This window comes from Lepidochelys kempii, chromosome 7, assembly GCF_965140265.1.
Source record: "Lepidochelys kempii isolate rLepKem1 chromosome 7, rLepKem1.hap2, whole genome shotgun sequence".
NCBI lineage: Eukaryota > Metazoa > Chordata > Testudines > Cheloniidae > Lepidochelys > Lepidochelys kempii.
The window spans coordinates 122,982,472-123,003,724 of NC_133262.1; the positions used below are offsets into that span (position 1 = coordinate 122,982,472).

At 64.8% G+C, this 21,253-nt stretch overlaps 1 protein-coding gene across 9 annotated transcripts in view; it reads left to right on the forward strand.

Annotated features, from left to right (window-relative positions):
- SEMA4G (semaphorin 4G) overlaps positions 1–20,958 on the forward strand; it is a 108,324-nt gene extending 87,366 nt beyond the window's left edge. For 6 of the 9 annotated variants that reach the window (XM_073354523.1, XM_073354520.1, XM_073354524.1 and 3 more), the window contains 10 exons: positions 1,177–1,340; positions 1,481–1,650; positions 5,660–5,804; positions 6,921–7,143; positions 7,444–7,559; positions 9,727–9,881; positions 10,626–10,687; positions 12,034–13,203; positions 14,545–14,789; positions 16,424–20,958. In XM_073354523.1, the coding sequence (XP_073210624.1) occupies positions 1,177–1,340; positions 1,481–1,650; positions 5,660–5,804; positions 6,921–7,143; positions 7,444–7,559; positions 9,727–9,881; positions 10,626–10,687; positions 12,034–12,875 (1,877 nt within the window). In that variant the 3' untranslated portion in view covers positions 12,876–13,203; positions 14,545–14,789; positions 16,424–20,958. The remainder of the gene's footprint in view (positions 1–1,176; positions 1,341–1,480; positions 1,651–5,659; positions 5,805–6,920; positions 7,144–7,443; positions 7,560–9,726; positions 9,882–10,625; positions 10,688–12,033; positions 13,204–14,544; positions 14,790–16,423) is intronic. The other 3 variants (XM_073354521.1, XM_073354526.1, XM_073354527.1) reach the window with 3 other exon arrangements.
- Positions 20,959–21,253: the final 295 nt, after the last annotated feature.

The following is a 21,253-nucleotide window of genomic DNA, read 5'->3' on the forward strand; positions in this document are numbered from 1 at the left end:
GTCCTCGGGCAGAGTATCGCCCAGGGGGCATTTAAACGGGCAGAATAGACCCGTCTGAGTCAGCCCCGCGTCCCCCGGGGTCTGAAGGGCGTCCTGCGGTCCGAATCTCGGCTGTGCGTTTGATCCGCAGCCCGGCACCGCCTCGCTGCCCATCTGGCATGTGGCACAATGTGGTGCGCTCCGGGGGGGGTTTACACTGCCCTCCGACGCGCCCAAGCTGGGCCGAGGGCGTCAGCCGGACTCACGAGGGCGGGTCGTTCCTGTGTGCTTCCGCAACGCCTCGCCCACCTCCAGGTCGGCCGGCAGACGGGCGGGCCTGGCAGTGGGGCAAAGATGCCCGTGGCTCGGTGGGGCTGCAGATATTCACACAAACGTGGGGAGGTTTCTGCTCCTTATGCCCGCCTTCCCCAGAGCGCCAAACGGGCCTGAGCCATGGAGAGGGCAGAAGCCCGGGGCCTTCTCCGTTAGCGGAGAGCAGGGCAGAGGGGGCATGTGTGGCAAGATGTGCCACGGTCACTGGAGCCTAGGGCCGTCCTCGGAGCCTTGGCACTGATCCTAGCAAGCCGCCTCTGTGCTCACTCCCCGGGAGGGCACGGCACTGGCCACGGAGCGGGCGGCTCTGCTTTGTCCATACGGCTGAGTTCCTTCCTCCTTCTCGTGTTTGTCCCTTCAGTCTTTGCCCTCCGCCTCTTTTTGGGGAGTGTCCTGGCGGTGATCGCTCTCCAAACCTTTTCCCACCCTTGCCCCATGTTGAGTGGCAGCCCGTCCCGCTGCCAACCCTGGCAAGAACCTGCCCTTGGGAATCTGGGTCACTCCGGTGACAGGGCACCCTGAACCTCTTGCCATGTCTGGGCGGGCGGGGTGCCCGAGATCACTAGGAGTTGGGGGGTTCGCTAAGCAGACCAGCATGGGCACAGAGGCCAGCTGGAGTGCTCAGAGCTGGGTGAGGAGGGGATGAGACACAGAGTTGACTAAAGTGCAGATCTCAAAGCTCTTGTCAGGCCCTGCAATAACCCTGCAGGCAGAGGGGTGGGCGGTATCATCCGTCCTTATTTAGAGTGAAGGAAGCTGAGACATCCAGAGGGAAAGGGACTCAGGCAGTGGCAGAGCTAGGTACCAATCAGATCCACCACCCGCCCGGTGGCGGGGCGCGTCTGACGCCGGTGCTGTTTGCAGATGCAGAGTTCGTGGCCTCTGTGCTGGTCCAGGAGAGCGTGCGCAGCCCAGTGGGGGACGATGACAAGATCTACTACTTCTTCATGGAGCGGGCGGCCGAGGAGAGTGCCTCCTTCGACAAGAGCCAGGTGGCCAGGGTGGCCAGAGTGGCCCGGGTGTGCAAGGTGAAGAGACGCTGCCGGAGCAGCTGCAGGGGGGGGGGGTTGGGAGCACCCCAGTCCCGCAGGGCTCAGAGGCTGTGATGGGGTCAGCCCAGGTGACAGCCTCGCCCTCTCCCAGCGCTTCCCTTCCCTTCCCTTCGCAGAGCGACCTGGGTGGGAAGAAGATCCTGCAGCGGAAATGGACGTCCTTCATGAAGGCCCGGCTGGTCTGCTATATCCCCTACTACGAAGTGCTCAAGGCCGTGCACACCGTGGACGGGGGCAGCTGGCCCAGCACCGTCTTCTACGCCACGTTCACCTTGTCGGCTCACTGGTGAGTAGGGTTCTGCTTTCCCCGCAGGGCCCACAGGCTCGTCCCCAGAGCAGGGTGATGGAGCCACTGGGGGGACGCGGGCTGGAGCAGTTCAGCAGGGTCGCCTTGTCCCTTGCGGGCGACCCCGAGAGCTGATGGAATGGCTGATCCCCTGCCCCTGGCCGCACGGGCGCCTGCCCTGGTCGGAATAGCTGGTTCTGGCCATTCCCCTCATGGACACGTCACAGCTCCTTGCAGTCCCCAAACAGGTCCTCCTCCACTGCGGGTTCTTCCAGAAACTGGCCCTCAGCAGTGGGCTCTGTGCTTTGTCCACTGCCAGCATCTGACCCGTTCCCCCATCACAACCCTGCTTGGCCAGGCAGGCTGCCGGGCCGGGTCCATGTGCTTTCAGCTCCCTGATCTGTGCCAAGCCAGGCCCTGCCTCTGGCTCTCTCGGCGCACTCTGGGCGGGCAGATGTTCCTCCTAGCGCCCGCTTCTGAGAGCTGTGCACAGGCTGTGCAAACTGTTCCCAAACCAGTCCCTCTTTCCTATAGACAGCCCGGGATATACGCAGCTCCAGACAGCCTACTAAACCACCCGTACGCCATCCCCTGCCTCAGTTTCCTCCCCACTCTGCAGGATTTGCAGCGTCCTTGCAAGGGTCCTGGACCGCCCTTCCCCTCTCCATCACTCTGTGTGGGTTTAAAGATTCGTATTGACTCTGGGCCTGTGTTTCCCCTTCGTGGGGAAATTCTACTGCTCCAAATCCTCCTCCTGGCCAACCACCTGGGTAGCTCTGGTTCCCCCAGCTCAGGCAGGCTCTTCAGCATAATCCTTGTCCTGCCAGAGCGCAGACAGTAAGGTTAACAACTTCCTTTGTTCAGTCTGCCACTTCTTCCAGACCAAGGGGTGGCTATAGAGACAGGGGGCCCCATGGCTGACTCACACCTAGGGTGACCAGATAGCAACTGTGAAAAAACGAGAACGGGGATGGGGGTAATAGGCGCCTGTATAAGAAAAAGTCCCAAAAAGAGGGACTGTCCCTATAAAAACAGAACATGTGGTCACCCTACTCATGCCCCATTGAGGCATTCACTGATACAGGAATTTCACCCAATGAACCAGACTACCTGAGCTGTACATAGCCAAATCCCGCAAAGCGTGTCCCCCTCCGCCCCACCCCAAAGTGATGATCCACCTCAGTGTGCGCAGATCTGGCCACACTCCGCAGCACAGGAACGTACATGTAGGGACCGTGAGAAAAGCCAAGCCCGTCGTGTGGCTTTGAACAAGCTCTTCGTCGCAGAGCGACGCGCCTACGCACCGTCGCATGGGGCGGCTCGGGGCTGATGATGGCACTGCTCCTGCGAACGGTGCGAACAAGACGCAGTGTATAAACGTGTCACTGGGAAAGCACAGGCCTGGGAAAACCCAGTGCCCGGAGCTCAGGAGGACACTGGGACGGCAGAGAGAGAGGTGGTGTTTTCCCGAATTTGCTGGATTATTTCCCAAGCTCGGCACTCCTGCTCCACAGGGGGCTTTCTGCTCTCACCGTCCGTTCCAAACACGTCGGGCGTTGCAAACGTTTGGGCCCCAGTTTGCAAAGCTTCGTTTGTGTGCAGAGGGCAAACCTGGAGAGCAGGGGACCGACAGGGCACAGAGAACCCATCCGGAGCCCGAAGGCTTCCTGCAGCGCGGTTAATCGCTGCTGCGTGCGTTACATCGCGGGTGGCAGGGGAGGGAGTCGAACCATTCTGGCAGGCTTCCTATCTCCGCCTTATCTGGTGGAAAAGCAGCCCAGTTAAACAGGAGGTTTAGCAGGAACGGGAGCTATTGAGGAGCCGGGGTGGATTTCACTTGGGCATATCCGTGCTCCAACAGCCGTTTTAATGGAAAAGGGCATTTCCTGTTGGTTATTGACGTCGACATGAATTCTAATGAATCGCTGCCTGGCTAATTAGCCCGGCCTGCCTCTAGAAGCCTGACACTGACCGTGGCTATTTATAGCATAATGGGACAGGGAGAGCAACTGGGCGGTGGGGAGGGGATGGTTTCTATAGAGAAATTCATTAATGATCACTCAGGCGGCTCAGTAACCCCCCAGGAGTGGGTCTGCCGGGGGAGTGTGCAGGTAGCCAGGAAGAATGCAGGTGGGAGAGGGTTAAATTAAAAGGAGAGCAGCTGAGGCACCTGGCCTAGTAGGGGCCCTGCTCCACTCTCCAGTGAGGCAGCAGGGTGAAGATGAGCGGGTCCTTTGCAGGGAGGGGAGGAAGCATCTCGAGGCAGCAGCAAGCAGTAATCCATCCCACTCCTGCTGACCAGGGACCTGGAAACCACCTCCTGAGCTGGGTCTCCCCCAGGTCCCCGTCCCCAGTGCCAGCTTCTTGCACTGAGCACACTGGGCGAGGAAGGGGCAGCGGCCCAGGGCAAGCGTCTCTGGGGATCACAGGGCCACCCCGCTACCAAGCCTGGAGCTGGGCGGTCACCCTCCCAGCTGTACCGTAAGCTGGGCAGAGGGCGCTGGGCCGGGGCTCAGACCTTGGTGAGGTCAGCAACTGTGAGGTGGGAATGGGGCCAGGCCAGCAGTGAGGAAGAAGCCCCCTCTCACTCCACCCTACTGTGGGGGTGGATGCCAAGCTGTCTGGGGTTGGGAAGGAATTTCCTCTGGAGGCACAGGGGCTGTAGGAGCCAGCGGGGCCGTGAGAGCCAGCAGGGGTCCCCCAAGCCACGTGCAGAGGGCTGACCGCTCACCAGGGGCTGTGCTTTCTCGGCTCTATGCGACGGCCGCTAAACAGAGGATCTCCAAGGGTAGGTTTAACAGAGTGGGGAAACTGAGGCACACATTGTGGCTGGGGCTCGTCCTGACTCCTGGAGTCCTTGAATGGCTGCTTCTCTCCACCTCCCTTCCTGCTGACGTGCCAGCTTGCCAGGCCTGGCTGGGCAGCGTTCCTCTCTGGTGAGCGCATGCCCTGCGGGCTGCGGGCCTGCTGCGCTCAGCACCTCCAGCAGGCCGGGTCTGGGGCACCCTTGGGATCTCCCTGGAGAGCCCTGCGCTTGGGAAATCGCCAGCCCTAAGGCTCCCAAACTTGGGGGCTCTTCCCCGACCTGCAGGGGCTCTGCCTGACACTCCCCCACCCCCCGCTGAGGCAGGAGATGTATGGCGAGTGACCCTGCTATTGCCGTGTACCCGTTAGCATCTCCGTTCCCTCTGAGCTCATCTCTGGTGCCTTTGGGGCTGATCTGCCCAGGCTGCTGCGTGCAGGGGGTGGCAAACAGCGCGGGGGTGCCGCGACCTCACTGCCGGAGCGAGGCAGCTGCTGGGAGCAGAACCAGAACCACCTGGGCTTTTGCTGGTTCCTTTTGCGGAGCAGCCCACCTGGGAGACCAGGACCAGAACAGCACGGGGGCTGCGGGTCGGGATTGAGGGTTGTGTGCTGCCCGGATTGGTGAGGTCGCCCATCTGCTTCCTATGCTGGGGTTGGACAGCGGCTCTGTGTCGTTTGTGGACGCACTGTCCATTCCCCCGTCCCTCCTAGGGCCTGCTGCGCCCACGTCCCATCCTGCCACAGCTCTGCCAATGCCAGCTGCCGCTCTGGCGTTTGCCAGCCAGTGCCTGATGGAGCAATGGGGGTCTCTCCGTTTTCCATTCCCTTTCCCTGGAGAGACAGTTCTGGGCCTCAGGAAACTGGGGTTCTCTGCCACTGCCTTGCCGTGTGACTCTGGGCAAGCCCCTTCCCCCTCTGGGCCTTGGGTTCCCATCTGTAAAATGGACATTATGCAACAGATCCACTTTGAGGTCTCCAGCTGCTGGTCCGTGGGATGGCCCTGTTGTCATTTCAGAGAGGGCAGCAGCTCCTTGTCCCCCTCCAGGAAAGCCTGGGTGTTTGGAGCTGTTTCTGTAGGCCCCAGCTCTCAGTGAGGGAGCGGGTGGCGTGGTCAGTGGCTGGGGCGTCTGGCGGACGGAGCAGGGAGGTGTGTGTAGCCCGTGGGGCGGCCACGGATCGCTGATCCTCTCGCTGTCTCTCCTAGGAGGAGCATGGAGGCATCCGCCGTCTGCCAGTACAACATCTCTGAGCTGCAGAGGGCTTTCGAGGGCCCCTACATGCAATACCAGGACACCACCCGCAAATGGACCCGCTATGACGGGGAGGTGCCGGACCCACGGCCGGGCTTTGTAAGTGACCCGGAGACGCCAGTGCCCCCTGTTGGGCTGCAAACATGCCCTCGGGCTTCATCCCCAGGAGGGATTGGTGAGGGGCCACGAAGGCCTGGATGCTGGTCCCAGCTCTGCTGCTGACTCACGGCCAGGCCCACCGGTTCCAGCATGCATGGCTCCCTCCTCGGGGCGTGGGGGGCAGGGCTTGGTGCTCGCGCCCCAGCCACTTCCTGAGTTTTGGGAGGCTGGGAGGGGAGGGCGGGAATCAGCTGAACATGAGCTCCCAGGGCGATGCTGGGGCCAAAAGGGCTAATGCAATCTGGGGCTGTATAAATGGGAATCTCGAGGAGAAGAGATGTTATTTTAGCTCTGTATTTGGCCCTGGTGCGACCGCTGCCGGGGTCCTGTGTCCGGGTCTGGCGCCCGCAGTTCAGGAAGGATGTTGATCAACTGGAGGGGCTCAGAGAAGAGCCATAGAATGGTTAAAGGGTTAAAACCTGCCTTGTAGTGACAGACTCAAGGAGCTCCGTCTGGCTCGCTGAACACAGAGCAGGTGAAGGGGGGACTGATCACAATCTGTCAGCACCTAGGTGGGGAATAAATATTGGTTAACGGGCTCCGCAGTCTGGCAGAGGAAGCTCTAACACCATCTGAAGCTAGAGAAGTTCCGACCGGAAACGAGGGGTAAATGTGGACAGTGAGAGTAACTAACCATGGAGCAATGTACCAAGCGCCTGGTGGATTCCCCGTCACTGGCGGTTTGGAAATCCAGCCTGAGCGCTTGTCTGAACGCTGCTCGAGGAGGGATTTGGGGGCAGGTCTCTGGCATGTGCTCTGCAGGGGGTGAGGCTTCTGGCCCTGGTGTCGAGGAAAGCCCTGGAGTCTGAGGCCGGAAGGAATCATTAGATCATTTAGTTTGACCTCCCGCAAAGCACAGACCAGGTGTTTCACCCCGTGCTGAGGCCAGGTACAGTCAGACTGAAAAGAACAGCAGCGCCCAAGGTGCCACCGAGATCCGTGCAATGGCAGGGCACTGGTTAGGTGAGACCAAGCCCAGGTGATCCCAGAGGTGGCCGCCTTGCCCCAGCGGGCAGCCTGCTACCCGTCCCTAGCCACCTCTCCTCTCCGCTGCAGTGCATCACCGACCGCTCCCGCGAGGACGGCTACCACTCCTCCCAGGACCTGCCCAACGGCGTGCTGGACTTCGTCAAGCTACACCCACTCATGTTCGAGGAGGTGAAGCCGGCGCGGGGGGAGCCCCTGCTGGTGAAGAAGAATGTGCTCTACACGGCCCTGGCGGTGGACAGGGCGCCGGCCCTGGACGGCCAGCAGTACGACGTGCTCTTCATGGGGACGGGTGCGTCGGCCAGGGGCTGGGGGGGCAGTGTCATCTGGGGGCCCTGTGTCACTCGCCCAGGCTGAGCGGGATGGGGGACCCCAGTGTGGCTGGGGTGCCCGGGCGAAAGCTGCCCCCGGAGACGGGACCCACAGAAGAAGGGGGGTAGCAGAGAGCTCCATCCCCCCATCGGGGCAGCAGCCAGGGGCCCAGGCCAGGGGGGAAATTAGCAGTGCGGTTGCCCGGCCCCAGCCCTGGCCTATGGGCACAGCACTCTCCCGCCCGGTGCCACCCTGACCGTGCCCCTCTGCCTTTGCCCAGGTGACGGCTGGCTGCACAAGGGGGTGGTGATCGGCTCTGCCGTACATATCGTGGAGGAGCTGCAGGTCTTCGGGACCCCCCAGCCCGTGGAAAGCCTGGTGATCTCCAAAGGCCAGGTGAGATGCTGCTCCGGGCTGCACCCCGACTCCGCCGGGAGGGACAGAGTAGAACTGGCTCCCCGAGGGGGAGGCACCATGGACACGCTGCCCCTCCAGGGGCCCTCTCGCTTGTAGAAGGCAGAACAAAATGGGCGTGTTGAAATCCACGGCTGCCACACCCCGCAGCCAGGCCCCTTGAAATCTAGTGGCGCATCGGGGCACCCTCTGAGGGGGGATTGGGGCGGGCAAGACGGGCAAGGAAGGAGGGGCAGGGAGTTCTGCCGGCTGGAGCACGGGGCCGGGCGCCAGGACACCTGAGTTCTATTCCAGAGTCTGCCACTGACTCCCACCCAGCCGCTGCCCCTCTGTACAGTTGCCCAGGCGGGGGCAGGAGAAACAGCTGCCTTTGCATGGTTACCTAGGCTGCCAGGCCCTGGTGCTGCAGGGCGGCAGTGAATGGGGCCCCCGCAGCCTTTCTGGGAGCCTGTCTCCCACCCAGCCACGCTTTAAACTCCTTCTGGGGCAGCTGGCCGAGCAGAGAGGCCTGGCGGTGGGTGCCCGGCGCTCCCTGGGGCCCGTCTCGCCCAGAGAGCTGCCAGCACCGCAGGGTGGCTCTGATTAGCCAGCCTGGCCCCCTGCCCACGGCGGAGGTGCGGCCTCACTTCTGCCTGGCACTGGCTGACCCCAGCTTGGAATGCCAGAGCTTATCGGAGCCTGGGTGCCCTCGGCTGCCTGCCAGCCTGCCTGCCCCAGGGAAGGGGCTCAGAGCTGTGCTGTGGGGCAGGGCACCTCCCCACACCCCAACGTTAACCCCTCCTCGGCGAGGCACTGGCTGACAGACGTGGGGCAGGGGGCTCTGCTGAATGAGAGGGGCATCCCTGGGCCCCCCCCCTGCTCGGGGTCTCCATCCCTGCTGTCCTTATCCGAGGCCCTGGGGAGGCCCCCCTGTGCCCCTGCTGGCTTTCCAAGCACAGGCCTCAGAAAGCCAGAGGAGGCAGCAACGGCAGAGCCAGGCCCTGCCGCCAGCCCAGTGGGGCAGGGCCTGGGGCTGTTCCCCCAGGGCCATTGTTACTGGGGTCTCTGCATGGGGGAAGGGAAACCCCCCTCTTCGTAGCACCCCCATCCCATCTCCTCAGTCACGGGGTGCAGCCCGGATCCTAGGAACCAGGCATCCAGGAACGTACTGATCCCTTTGGTGCCACCCAACCCCGGGCCCCCATCGCTTCCCCAACACCACGGGAGTGAGTCGATTGGGGGGTGAGCCCCGTCCCAAGGACACACATAGGTCAGTGACACAGCTGGGAGGAGAACCCAGGAGTCCGGGCCCCCAGCCTCCAGCAGGGTAGTTTGTGTAGCGAGGCTGGGCGGCTGCATGGGGGGATAGGGAGGGGTGGGGGCTCTGTGGCTTCGCTCAGGCCAGGTGCTGGCTCCGTGCTCTGCTCCGGGTTTCCCAGGTGGCTTTAACAGGGCCGTGAGAGTCTGTCCTTCTGTCTGAGCTCCCACCCAGCCCTTGCCATGGCGTGGCCTGGGGCGGGACCCAGGGGACGAGAGCAGCGCCCTGTCTCCCTTCGGCCCCTGGAGGTCGCCGACCAGGGGCGATTGTGTTACTGACTTTGTCCTGAGACCCCAGCTCACCTCGGCCCCCTCCCAGCCATGCTGCCACCCAGCCTGCCTGATGGGGCACCGGGGCGCGCCAAGCCGGCGTGGCCCCTTCTCAGCCCGAGCGGCTGGTCAAAGCGCAGGCTCTGGGGACATCCCAGCTGGCGGCATCGTTTGCTGCACTCCTGTTTATTTACAAGGAGGGTCACGCGTCCTGCCGTGCCGCACGCGGGCAGAACCGGGAATGAAGGGGCATTTCCCAGCTTCCAGCCTCTGTAGCCAACAGACCCCAAAACTCTCCGGAGCTTTCCCAGGGTCCCGCTGTGCCCAAAGGCGGCCACTGGGCTTCCTCACGGCTTGTCTCTGCCTCTCTCTGTGCCGCCTGTTCCCGGCCTGGATGTCTTCTCGCGCTCTACACAGTGCCCAGCGGAGCTGCTGCCCGGCTGGGGCTCGTTTCTGGGCAGATCCTCTTAGGTCTCGGTTCAGGTGTGTCTTACAATGCCCTGAGGGACGGTGCGTTCCCACCTTAATGTGATCGAGTTTCTGCCGGCGCGTAACACCGGGGTCTCCGCTCTTTGCCTGGCAGAGAAGCGTGTACGTGGGGGCTGGCAGCGGAGTCCTGCAGCTCCCCCTGTCCAGCTGCGCCAGGTACGGCTCCTGCTATGACTGCATCCTGGCCCGGGACCCCTACTGCACCTGGGACGGCGAGGGCTGCCGGGAGCTGGCCGGCGCTGCGGACAGGTACGGATCCGCTGAGCTGCCCCAGGCCTCCCAGTGGGGAGGTCCCGGCCCCTGCGCGGCCTGCCCCACCGAGCTCCTGCTGCCTGGGTGAGACACGGCCATGAGGTCAGAGAGGCTGCCGGCCCAGCCATCGTCCCTGCTCCAGCCTGGGCTGGAGTGATGCTGGATCCCTCCCAGCTGGACTCGGAACTGGATCGCTGCCATGTGCAAACACTGCCCAGAGCCAGGTGCGGATGGGGGCACCGCAGCCTCCTCCAACGCTGCCCGGCAGGACGGCTCACCCTGTCAGGGTGAACCCCCATCCTGGTGTCTCTTGCTAGGGGCGCGTGCCGAAACATTGGGATTTCCCTACGCCCTGGCCCACGAAGCAAACCACCCCCCTGCCAGCTCCACCGCCCGGAGGTTCTGCGGTGCCATCTTAGCCCCTCGTGGGCACTGGTGGCCCCTTCCCAGAGTTGGCCCTCGTGCTCAGGAAGCCCCGACTTCTCACCCCGGCTCCCTTGCTGCCCCCGGGCAGCAAGGCACCCAGAATGGCACCCAGAATGGCACCGTTAGCTGGGCTCTGATCAGAGCTGGGCTGCTGGGGACCAGCTAGTCTGTGTTCGTGTGTGTGTGTGTAACTGACTGCGGGCGGGGCTGCATGTGTGTGTCTGCGGGCGGGGCTGCGTGTGCACGCGTGTGCGTGTCTCTTGGGGCCTTTGGCCACCAACCCCCTGCTGACACGGCCCGTCTTGCTCCTCACAGGACCCAGCTGACCCAGGACGTGCAGCACGGCAGGGAGGGCTGCAGGAACGGCTCTGCTCAGGGTGAGGCTCCGCCCCGGGCCTGTGTGCTCATGCTGGGACCATCCAGCCTCCCCCCCAAGGAGCCACAGGGGCCTTCTGGGCCCTGGCGCCTTGGGGCTGTGGGCAGCACCAGCTGCTCTGGCACTGCCCAGGAGAGAAGGGGAAGCGTCCCGTTGGCCCCCTCACCGTCCCCACCTTCACCCCCTGTTCCCCGGGAGGGAGGTGTCCCCTGCCTTGCCCAGTCACTGCGCTGGGGGGGGGGGCTGCAGTCCCATGGCATTCTGGGAACTCTCACGGCTCAGCCATTGCCTTACCATGGCAGTCACTGGGGCGGGGGGGCGGCAGTCCCATGGCATTCTGGGAGTGCTCTCTGGGCTCAGTCATTGCCTTACCATGGCAGTCACTGGGGCGGGGGGGCGGCAGTCCCAAGGCATTCTGGGAGTGCTCTCTGGGCTCAGTCATTGCCTTACCATGGCAGTCACTGGGGCGGGGGGGGGCAGTCCCATGGCATTCTGGGAGTGCTCTCTGGGCTCAGTCATTGCCTTACCATGGCAGTCACTGGGTCGGGGGGGGGCAGTCCCATGGCATTCTGGGAGTGCTCTCTGGGCTCAGCCATTGCCTTACCATGGCAGTCACTGGGGCGGGGGAGCAGTCCCAAGGCATTCTGGGAGCGCTCTCTGGGCTCAGTCATTGCCTTACCATGGCAGTCACTGGGGCGGGGGGGCGGCAGTCCCATGGCATTCTGGGAGCGCTCTCTGGGCTCAGTCATTGCCTTACCATGGCAGTCACTGGGTCGGGGGGGGCAGTCCCAAGGCATTCTGGGAGCGCTCTCTGGGCACAGTCATTGCCTTACCATGGCAGTCACTGGGGCGGGGGGGCGGCAGTCCCAAGGCATTCTGGGAACTCTCACAGCTCAGTCATTGCCTTACCATGGCAGTCACTGGGGTCGGGGGGCGGCAGTCCCAAGGCATTCTGGGAGCGCTCTCTGGGCTCAGCCATTGCCTTACCATGGCAGTCACTGGGGTCGGGGGGCGGCAGTCCCAAGGCATTCTGGGAGCGCTCTCTGGGCTCAGTCATTGCCTTACCATGGCAGTCACTGGGGCGGGGGAGCAGTCCCAAGGCATTCTGGGAGCGCTCTCTGGGCTCAGTCATTGCCTTACCATGGCAGTCACTGGGGCGGGGCGGGGGGGCAGTCCCAAGGCATTCTGGGAGCGCTCTCTGGGCTCAGCCATTGCCTTACCATGGCAGTCACTGGGGCGGGGCGGGGGGGCAGTCCCAAGACATTCTGGGAGCGCTCTCTGGGCTCAGCCCACGGCGCAGGCCATGGGGCGCAGGCTGAGCTCCGCCCCTCCCGTCTCTCCCCCCAGCGCCCCCTGTGCAGAAGAACCGGACGGTGCTGCGGGGCGACGACGTGCTGCTGCCGTGCGAGCAGCGCTCCAACCTGGCTCAGGCCACGTGGCTGGTGAACGGCACGGTGGGGCTGGCGGCCGGGCAGGGCCACTTCCGGCTGGGGGCGGACGGGCTGCTGGTGACGGACGCCCTGCCGGAGCACAGCGGGGAGTACAGCTGCTACGGGGAGGAGAATGGCCTGCGCTCCCCGCTGGCCGCCTACGCCCTGACGGTGCTGCCAGAGCCTCCCCAGGAGCCGGCGGCGCCCACGGCCCCCCCGCCCCCCCGCACCGCCCGCCAGGCCTCCCCCGACATGAAGTTCGTCTACATCGCGGTCATCACGGTGCTGGGCGGGCTGTGCCTGGTGCTGAGCACGGTGCTGCTCCACGTCTCCTGCCTGCAGCGCCGCAAGGGCAGGTACGTGCTGGGCGCCCCCCGCGCCCCCTCCGTGGAGCTGCAGACGGTCTCGGCCAGCTGCCTGGGCAGGGCCCGGGAGGCCGCGGAGGAAGAGCTGGACCGGGAGGCCGGCTGCCTGCAGATCGTCCCGGGCGAGGCCCCGCCGGCGGCCTCCCCGGCCAGGGAGATGCCCCCGGCGCCCCCCCCGCCGCCCCCGCCCCTCCCGGCCGAGTTCACCAACGGCATCGCCGCCCTGCCCAACGTGCTGCGCAAGATGAACGGCAACAGCTACATGCTGCTGCAGCAGGAGGAGGCCAGCCCCTCGCCCCTGTACACCACCTCCTTCGCCGAGGAGCTGAGCAAGATCCTGGAGAAGCGGAAACACACGCAGCTGGTGGACAAGCTGGACGAGAGCTCCGTGTAGGGGCCCCCGGACGCCGGCCGGATTCAGTCCCCTGTCCCCGTCCCCCCCCACCAACCAGTGTTACACAGACCCACGGGAAACTACCTCTGGAACCAAAGCGCGGGGCCGGGCCTCGGGGCGCCGGGATCCCCCTTGCTGGGACTGCTTGGGTTCGGACACTGCTGTAAAGAGACGTGGATTGAAATGGGAATTCTATTTATGGATAAAAGATGACGATCCGGAAACGCGGCTGTGTCAGGGTGGGGCGGGAGGAGACGCCTGCCCGCACGCTGGCCTCGGACCGCTCCTGCGGGAGAGGTGGGAGCTGGCCCCTGCGTGCTGAGAAGAGGTAGGTGACGATTAATAAAGCCCTGCCTGAGAGCTGCTTTCTAAGGCCTCTCTCCCCCGGGATTGAAGAACTCAGCTGATTCCCTGCTAGGGGGCTCCACGCCCTTGCCTGGGGGCACGGCGCCGGGGGAAACTGGCTGCCCCACTCTCGTGTAGCGTCCCAGCGCCAGGTCCGGGCTGAATGCTTTGGCCGTTGCTTGCCAGGGGCTCGCCCAGCACTGCGGCTTGGGCACTTCATCGGCTGCCGGTGGGGGGTTGGTTCTGGTAGAGCAGCCTCTAGCTGCCCCAGCTGAGATCGGGGCCCCGTCGTGCTGGGGCCGGACGGAGACAGTCAGACGGTCCCTACCCCCTAGGGCACCCGGTCTAAGCCGAGGAGACAGACCAATGGGGGGAGAGAGGGGGAGCGCCATCCCCACCATTCAGAGGAGAGCTAAGTGACTCATCCAGGGAGTTTGTGGCAGAGCAGGGATTGAACCCCCAGCTCCCGGGTCCCAGCCTAGTGCTTGAACCAGTAGGCCAGTCTGCCTGACGACGGCTGTGTGGTTTGTTTGCTGAAGGACCTTGGAGCTTCAATATACAGAATACGTGTGTGTGGGTGTGTGTACCAGGATGAGGGGTGCACAAGGACGGGGGGGTGTGCGCAGAGGATGGGAGGGGGGATGTGCACAATGATAGGGGAGGTGCAGGGGTGCAGAGCCCTGTGACACACTTGGAGGGGCAGGGGGTGTCTGTGGATACCTGGCTGGCAGGGCAGTCCAATGGTTTGACCAGCAGGCACAGGGTGGCTTTGTGGCTCACACAGGGTGACCCAGCCCCTCTCCCATGAGGGCGGCCCCCTTCCTCCCCCGCCCGTCCTGTGGGTAGCACTTTAGGGACAGTTCTCAAAGTCTGAACAAATTACATTGGGATTATTTTCTGTCTCCCTCCATCTGTCCCACCAGGGGCCATAGTTCCCTGGCTCCCGGTGCTCAGTGGGGAGGAAGTTCCCTCCCACACACCCAGCGTGGGGCAGGGCTCCCCATCCCAGCGGGCGGTGGGCCCGTGGTGAGGGGTTGGCCTGCAGAGCCCTGGCGTCTGTACTGGCAGAGAAGAGAAGCACTTTGTGGTCTTGGGCAGCGTGACGCCCATCCTGGCCCTTGGGGTGATTTGGGGGGTGGATTCCCCATGGCAGGAGGGGGTTTCCCATCTGCCAGCTCTTTGAGCTGCTCCGACGTGGGGTGCTGGGCTCAGCCCTGGGGGTGACAGGTGAGGGGGCAGCAATGCACTCCAGTGTGACTCTTGCATGGCTCTCCCCTCCCTCCACGTTTGTCGTGGGGCCCTGCAATTCACCATGCGTGTGCAGATGGGGGAAGGCACAGAAAACCACCCCCCGGCTCTGTGGCCAGCGGCAGCTTCCAGCCTGGGCTGAGTCTGTTTGACGTCCATGGGGACCCGGGCAGAGCGTGTGGTCCTAGCCAGCCCCAAAGCGGTCCTGGCCTGGAAGGAAGATGCAGTGCCCCCCATTTCCTGTGCCACAGACATGGCCCCTGGGACCCGCTGGGCCGAGAGACAGAGACGGGGAACCCGGCGCGGAGGAGAGCTGGAAAGGTAGGATCCATGCGAGCGCTGAAGAGGGGCTCGGCAGGTCGGTCCCTGCCTGGAGAGCTGAGCACATGGCAAGGGGAGCCCGTCTGCAGGGACTCGGGGGTGGGCACCTCGGGGTGGCACTGGTGGAGGGCGGGCAAGGGAGCAGGCAGCTGGAGCTGGCAGAGTCCAGGCACCAGACAGGAGTGGGTCAGGAGCCATTGAGCAGTGGGGACAAGGCGAGGGCTGGAGGAGGAGACGGGAGCAGTGGGGCCCATCAGTGCCAGGCTAGGCTGTCGCCCAGCTCCTGCCGATGGGGTTGAGCCCGCATCCCACCTGGCTGCACTGAGCCCTTCCAGCGCAGCGCCCCCCTGCCTCGGGACGGGCAGCTGGGCTGGTTCCAGCTCCCTCCTGCAGCTGGGTCTGGCCAGGTCGGGTTTGCAGACCCCCAGCCTCCCCCGGGGCCCTGTGCTGAACAAGGCCCTTTCCCTCCAGCCCATTAACGAATCACTTTGTCCCATCGCTGATCCAGGGCGGCTGGGCTCCCCCTTCTCCAGGCCAGAAAGGCTGGGCCAGACCGAGCGGCTCGGGGGACAGAAGCCAGACCCACGGCCCCGTCCTCAGCTGCTCCCCATAGCAACCTGCCTCCGCATGCCCCCCTCTCCAGGAACCACCCCCACAGCTCTTTGCAAATCCCTGGGCCCTGGCCTCCTTTAGCAGCAGGGCCGCACCGCTCGGCATTCGGGACAGGCCAGGCCGCCCAATTGCAGATTCCAGTCACGAGACCCCGGGGCGGGGGATGTAATCACCCCTGCTGGGATTCGGCCGGGACGCCAGGGCCGGCACCCCCCCGCCTGCCAGGGGAGCTGTCGTGCCCGCAAGCTGAGGGGCTGTTTTACGTCTCTCCAGCCACCTCCTAGCAGCGCGGGGCCCTGGCTGGCACTGAGCTGCCCGGGTAATAGGCATCTGATGACAACTCTCTGCCATCTGCATCGGAGGGCAGAGTGCCACCTGCCAAGCAGCCATGGCTACTGCTCTCAGCAAGGCAGCATGCCGGGGGGGGGGTCTCCCCTCCACTTCCCGACACCCTGCCCCGGCCCTGCTTAGGCTGCCCCCGCGGGCGTGGCTGTCGGCTTCTCTCCCACCCGCCCCTGCCGGCTTCCCACTGCCCGCCTCCTGGCGCCGGTGCCCATCCCACAGGCAGGGGGAGGGACAGGTTTGGCAGGCCGTGTCCGGCGTGGCGGGGGGGGGTGCAGAAATAATGGAGAGGGAAAGGCACCGGCGACGGGGCACTGGGGCCAGGGTGGTGTCAGGGCAGCACTGTCAGGACGTGCCCAGCCAGCCAGGAACCGGCAGCTGATGGCGAGGGTCCGGTGCCACAGCCCGAACCCGGCTCCTGAGGAGAAGGGCTGGGGCCAGACCGGGCCCTGGAGCTGGAACTGGTGAACCCAGCTGGTTTTACGGGCGGAACTGAACGGCATTTCCCAGTGCAGGGGGTGTCCCGCTCCGCTTAGGGGGTGCAAGGGGGCATCCCTGTTCTGCTTGGGGGATGCAGGGGATGTCTCAGCTCAGGGGGTGCAGGGGGGTGTAGCTGGGGCTGGGGACCCTGCTGCACATTCTGTGCAAATGCCTTACACAAGCCCTTGTCTGTCTCTCAGCAGGAGCCCGTTAGTCTGTGCAGAACGCCGACGTGGCCGTGAAGGGGCTGGCTCCACCGCCACAGGCCGGAGCGCAGGGCTGGGGGACACCGGCTTTCAACACAGCCTGACGTGGTGGGGAGCGAGCTGTGCCTGGCCCCTCCATCGCCAGCAAGAGTAGCCTGGAGCTATCCTAGCGATGCCAAGCTGCAGCCAGGTTGTGGGGCAGAGAGTGGGCAGACAGGCCCTGCAGAGTGAGTGCGTAGGGGTACGTGTGTAGGGTCACGGCAGCGTGGCTGTGGAGTGGTCCGTGTGGGTGGTCACGGCAGCGTAGCCATGGAGTGATACGTGTAGGGGGTCACGGCAGCGTGGCCGTGGAGTGGTCCGTGTGGGTGGTCACGGCAGCGTGGCCGTGGAGTGGTATGTATGGGGGTCACGGCAGCATGGCCGTGGAGTGATACGTATGGGGGTCACAGCAGCGTGGCCATGGAGTGGTCCGTGTGGGTGGTCACGGCAGCGTGGCCGTGGAGTGGTCCGTGTGGGTGGTCACGGCAGCGTAGCCATGGTGTGATACGTGTAGGGGGTCACGGCAGCGTGGCCGTGGAGTGGTACGTATGGGGGTCATGGCAGCGTGGCCGTGGACTGGTCCGTGTGGGTGGTCACGGCAGCGTGGCCGTGGAGTGGTACGTGTGGGGGTCACGGCAGCATGGCCGTGGAGTGGTACGTATGGGGGTCACGGCAGCGTGGCCGTGGAGTGGTCCGTGTGAGTGGTCACGGCAGCGTAGCCGTGGAGTGGTGCGTGTGGGGGTCACGGTAGCGTGGCCGTGGAATGGTATGTGTGGGGGTCACGGCAGCATGGCCATGGAGTGGTGCGTGTGGGTGGTCACGGCAGCGTGGCCGTGGAGTGGTGCGTGTGGGGGTCACAGCAGCGTGGCCGTGGAGTGGTGCGTGTGGGGTTCACGGCAGCGTGGCCATGGAGTGGTGCGTGTGGGGGTCACGGCAGCGTGGCCGTGGAGTGGTGCGTGTCGGGGTCACAGCAGCGTGGCCGTGGAGTGGTGCGTGTGGGGTTCACGGCAGCGTGGCCGTGGAGTGGTGCGTGTGGGGTTCACGGCAGCGTGGCCGTGGAGTGGTGCATGTTGGGGTCACGGCAGCGTGGCCGTGGAGTGGTCCGTGTGGGGTTCACGGCAGCGTGGCCGTGAGTGGTGCGTGTGGGTGGTCACGGCAGCGTGGCCGTGGAGTGGTGCGTGTCGGGGTCACAGCAGCGTGGCCGTGGAGTGGTGCGTGTGGGGTTCACGGCAGCGTGGCCGTGGAGTGGTGCATGTGGGGTTCACGGCAGCGTGGCCGTGAGTGGTGCGTGTGGGGGTTCACGGCAGCGTGGCCGTGGAGTGGTGCGTGTGGGTGGTCACGGCAGCGTGGCCGTGGAGTGGTGCGTGTGGGGTTCACGGCAGCGTGGCCATGGAGTGGTGCGTGTGGGTGGTCACGGCAGCGTGGCCGTGGAGTGGTGCGTGTTGGGGTCACGGCAGCGTGGCCGTGAGTGGTGCGTGTGGGTGGTCACGGCAGCGTGGCCGTGGAGTGGTGCGTGTCGGGGTCACCCCTTGCCTGTGGCAGTGCCCTCCCATTGCCAGGCCCCCCCGGCCGTTGGGAACCAAGACCCCAGGAGCCAGGCTCAGCACAGAGGACGGGGCAGGTGAGGGGGCCGGGTGATGCGGCCAAACAGCCTCCTTCGTCCTCACAGCCAGGGGAGGGCCCCATCCTGTGCCCTGTCCCAGTGCAGGTGCTCGGGTAACTCTGGTGTAACTGGGAGCAGGTGCTGGTCCCGGATTCCAGCTCCCCTTGGCTTCCCTTGCCTGCTGCCTGGGTCTTTCCCGCCCCGGCGCCCCCTGCCTATGGAGCTGGGCAGGGCAGGGCATTGTGACAGGCCCTGCTGTGGGCGTGCGTGGGGGGGGTGCACACGCCCAGCTCCGCGCGCTGGCATGGCAGACCCGCCACGCGACCGTACCTGCTCGCGAGCACGCCTGCCGCCACGGGGACCCCCTTGCAGGGGGTGCTTGGGGAGCACAGGCTGCGAGTTCTGGCCCCCACCGGTGCCGAAGACCTGTGCACGCCGCCTGGGTTTATCCCAGCCACGGACCCCCGGAGCGTGCGGGTGTGCGACGCACGCCAGAGACCGGCCCCCCTGCTCCGCCTGTCATTACGCCTCCGCCTGTCCACCGCCTCCTCCCTCCGTCCCTGCTCGGCCGCGGCTTCACCCCCGGCAGAGCCGCCGCGCCGTGCGAAGTGACTGGTTCGCTAGCGAGCACTCGGCGCCCGGGCCTCCAGCGCGGCTTGGGAACGGCGGGCGACGGCCGTCGCTTCAAGCGCAGGGACAGTCGGCCCCGGAGCGGCCGCCGGCCGATGGCCCCGAGCGTCCTGGCGAGAGAGAGAGAGAGACTGCCTGGCCAAGGCCACGCGCACACCCCCGGCTCCGGTGGTATCTGGCCAGTCCGCTAGGCAGCGCGAGTTACCGCGGCGTCTCCTGAACATCACAGCCACTGAGAGACCAGACCGGCCGCGCCACGCCCCCTGCCCAGCCAGCGCGGTGGGAAGGGGCCCAAGCGATGGGGCTGGCTCTGAGTCCCTCGGGGCACCGTTCCCACAGGCTGGCAGAGCCCCGGCCCGCTCTCCTCCTCGGGAGGCTTCGCAGGCCATCTCGCCGTGGGAGTTCGGCACCAGCTCTCCCCGGCTAATTGACTTTGGCCTTCGCTCCGTTACCAGGCTGCCCTGGCGTTCTGCGGAGGGGGGGAGAGACCACCCATGAAGCCGCTTCGAAACCCTGCTGTGGCTGGAAGCAGACAGCTCCCGAACAAGCATCCCCCCCCTGCACCCATCACCTTGTAACCAGAGCAGCGGAGGTGTATGCAGACAGGTCTGCTGGACAAACACCCCCACGGCTGTGGGCGAGCTCTCAGGGTGGGTGGATCTTCCTCTCCCCACCGCTCGGGCCCTGTGCCACCAGGGCAGGTAGCTCTGGCAGAGCAAACAAGCTGGCTCTTAGCCTGTGGGCCAGCCCCTAGAGGCAGATGGGAGCTGTGGATGTCCCGTGCATCCTCCCCCAGTCCTCGTTTGCAGCATCAGGGGCAGCATCAAGCAGCATCTGCCTTCCTGCCCCCCACCTCTCCCTCTGCGTGGAGCGGGCACCCCGAGCACGCGGACCGCAGCCCTGGGGTTGGAGAGCTGGAGTTGGGGGCAGGCCGTGGTTCCTCATGGAAGTGAGCAACAGAGGTGGTTCTTCTGTCTGGCCAGGGCACGACAGGTCCCCCCCCCCGAAGCAACTGCGCCAGGCCTGTGAGGGGCTGCCAGGCTGCCCGCTCCTGTGGTCTCTGAGCACCCGCCTGCTCTAGCTTTAAATGGCCCAGGCGATGGGGCTCCCCACCTCCGCATCGCCCTCCTGCCTGCCTCTCCATACAATCACAGGGGAAGGCTGCGCTCTTCGAGGGTTCCCTCACTGGCACCCCCAGGCCCTGCCCCGCTGATGTGGATCTCTGTGAGCTCCAGGGGATGCGCTGCCCCAGATGAGTGGAGGAAGGGCTGGGTGGTGCTTTGCCTGGGGCAATAATGTCGCTGAGTCTGCGTGGCTCAGGCTGTCCCCCGCTGGCCTGCCATGCTGCCGGCCATCCTAGACCTGGCTATGCCAGGCTCAGTGCATGGGAATGGGGGGCGGAAGGAGGGGAGGAGAGACGTGTACAGAACGTCCCTCGTGTGGAAAATATTTCAAGTGGGAGGGTGTCTGGGTCAGTGATAGGAGCAGCAGATTGTGAGTCAGGTCCTATTCCCAGCTCGGGGAGGGGACTGGAAGTCAGGATGCCTGGGGCCTATTCCCAGCTCTGCCACTGACTCACTGGCTGACCTTGGGCAAGTCACCTTTCCTCTCTGAGCCTCAGTTTCCCCTCCATAAAGCAAGGGTAATTTCTCCCTCCCTGCTGTTGGGAGGTGCGGGGAGGGAGGTTTCCAGCATTGGGACAGCGTGGTAGAAATGTAGAGCGAGCCGACTGGTGATCCGACAGCAGTGGCCCCAGGTGCTGCTGTAGCCGTCCCAGGCTGTTGCTGCGGGGTTGGTAAGGCTGGTGCTGTACCCCGCACCTCAGCATTGCTGGGCCTTGCCCATTCCCCAGCCATGCCTGGGAAAGGCCCCGGTCAGCATGGCTCGGGGAGCACAGCACAGACCCAGGGCTGTGTTTGCGTGCCAGGGGAGTTCTCGAGCCCTGCTCCAGGGCAGATTGTCGGCCAGCCTTGGCACCCGGTTCCTGGAATGGGAAAGGGAGGGAGGAATCAGCGTGGCCGGGGCTGAATCCGTGGCTGATCCCCTGGGAAGGAGCAGGGCTGGAGCCCTGCATAATGGAAGCACCTTGTCTCCAGGATGGCTTGATCTAAACCCTATGTACCAACCTGGCTGCCCAGCGGCCTGCCTTGTCCTCAGTGACATTCCACCATGGACAGTCAAAGCAGCAGCGTACAGCACCTTGCGTCTGGTTGCCTCTGCCCCTAGCTGCTCAATAAACCTAGATCTGTCTGAATGAGCCAGTGTGGTGTGAATCTGGCCTCGGGGGTCCATTCTCTGCTAGTGTGCGGCACCGCTGAGGTGGGGGCAGAGCTGCGAGGGTAAAGAGGCACCGTTCATTAGGGCACTGCAGACCCTCCAGATTCAAACCAGGGAACCCATTTGGCGTCAGAGAGCTCTCTCTGGCCATTGTACTGGGACAGCCCCGGGGTCACCCCATGTGGGTCCATTGGACCGTCTCTGCTACAGTATAAGAGGGCAGTATGTGGCTCTTAGCTACTGGTATGAGCCCCCGGCACTATAATGTCTAAGTG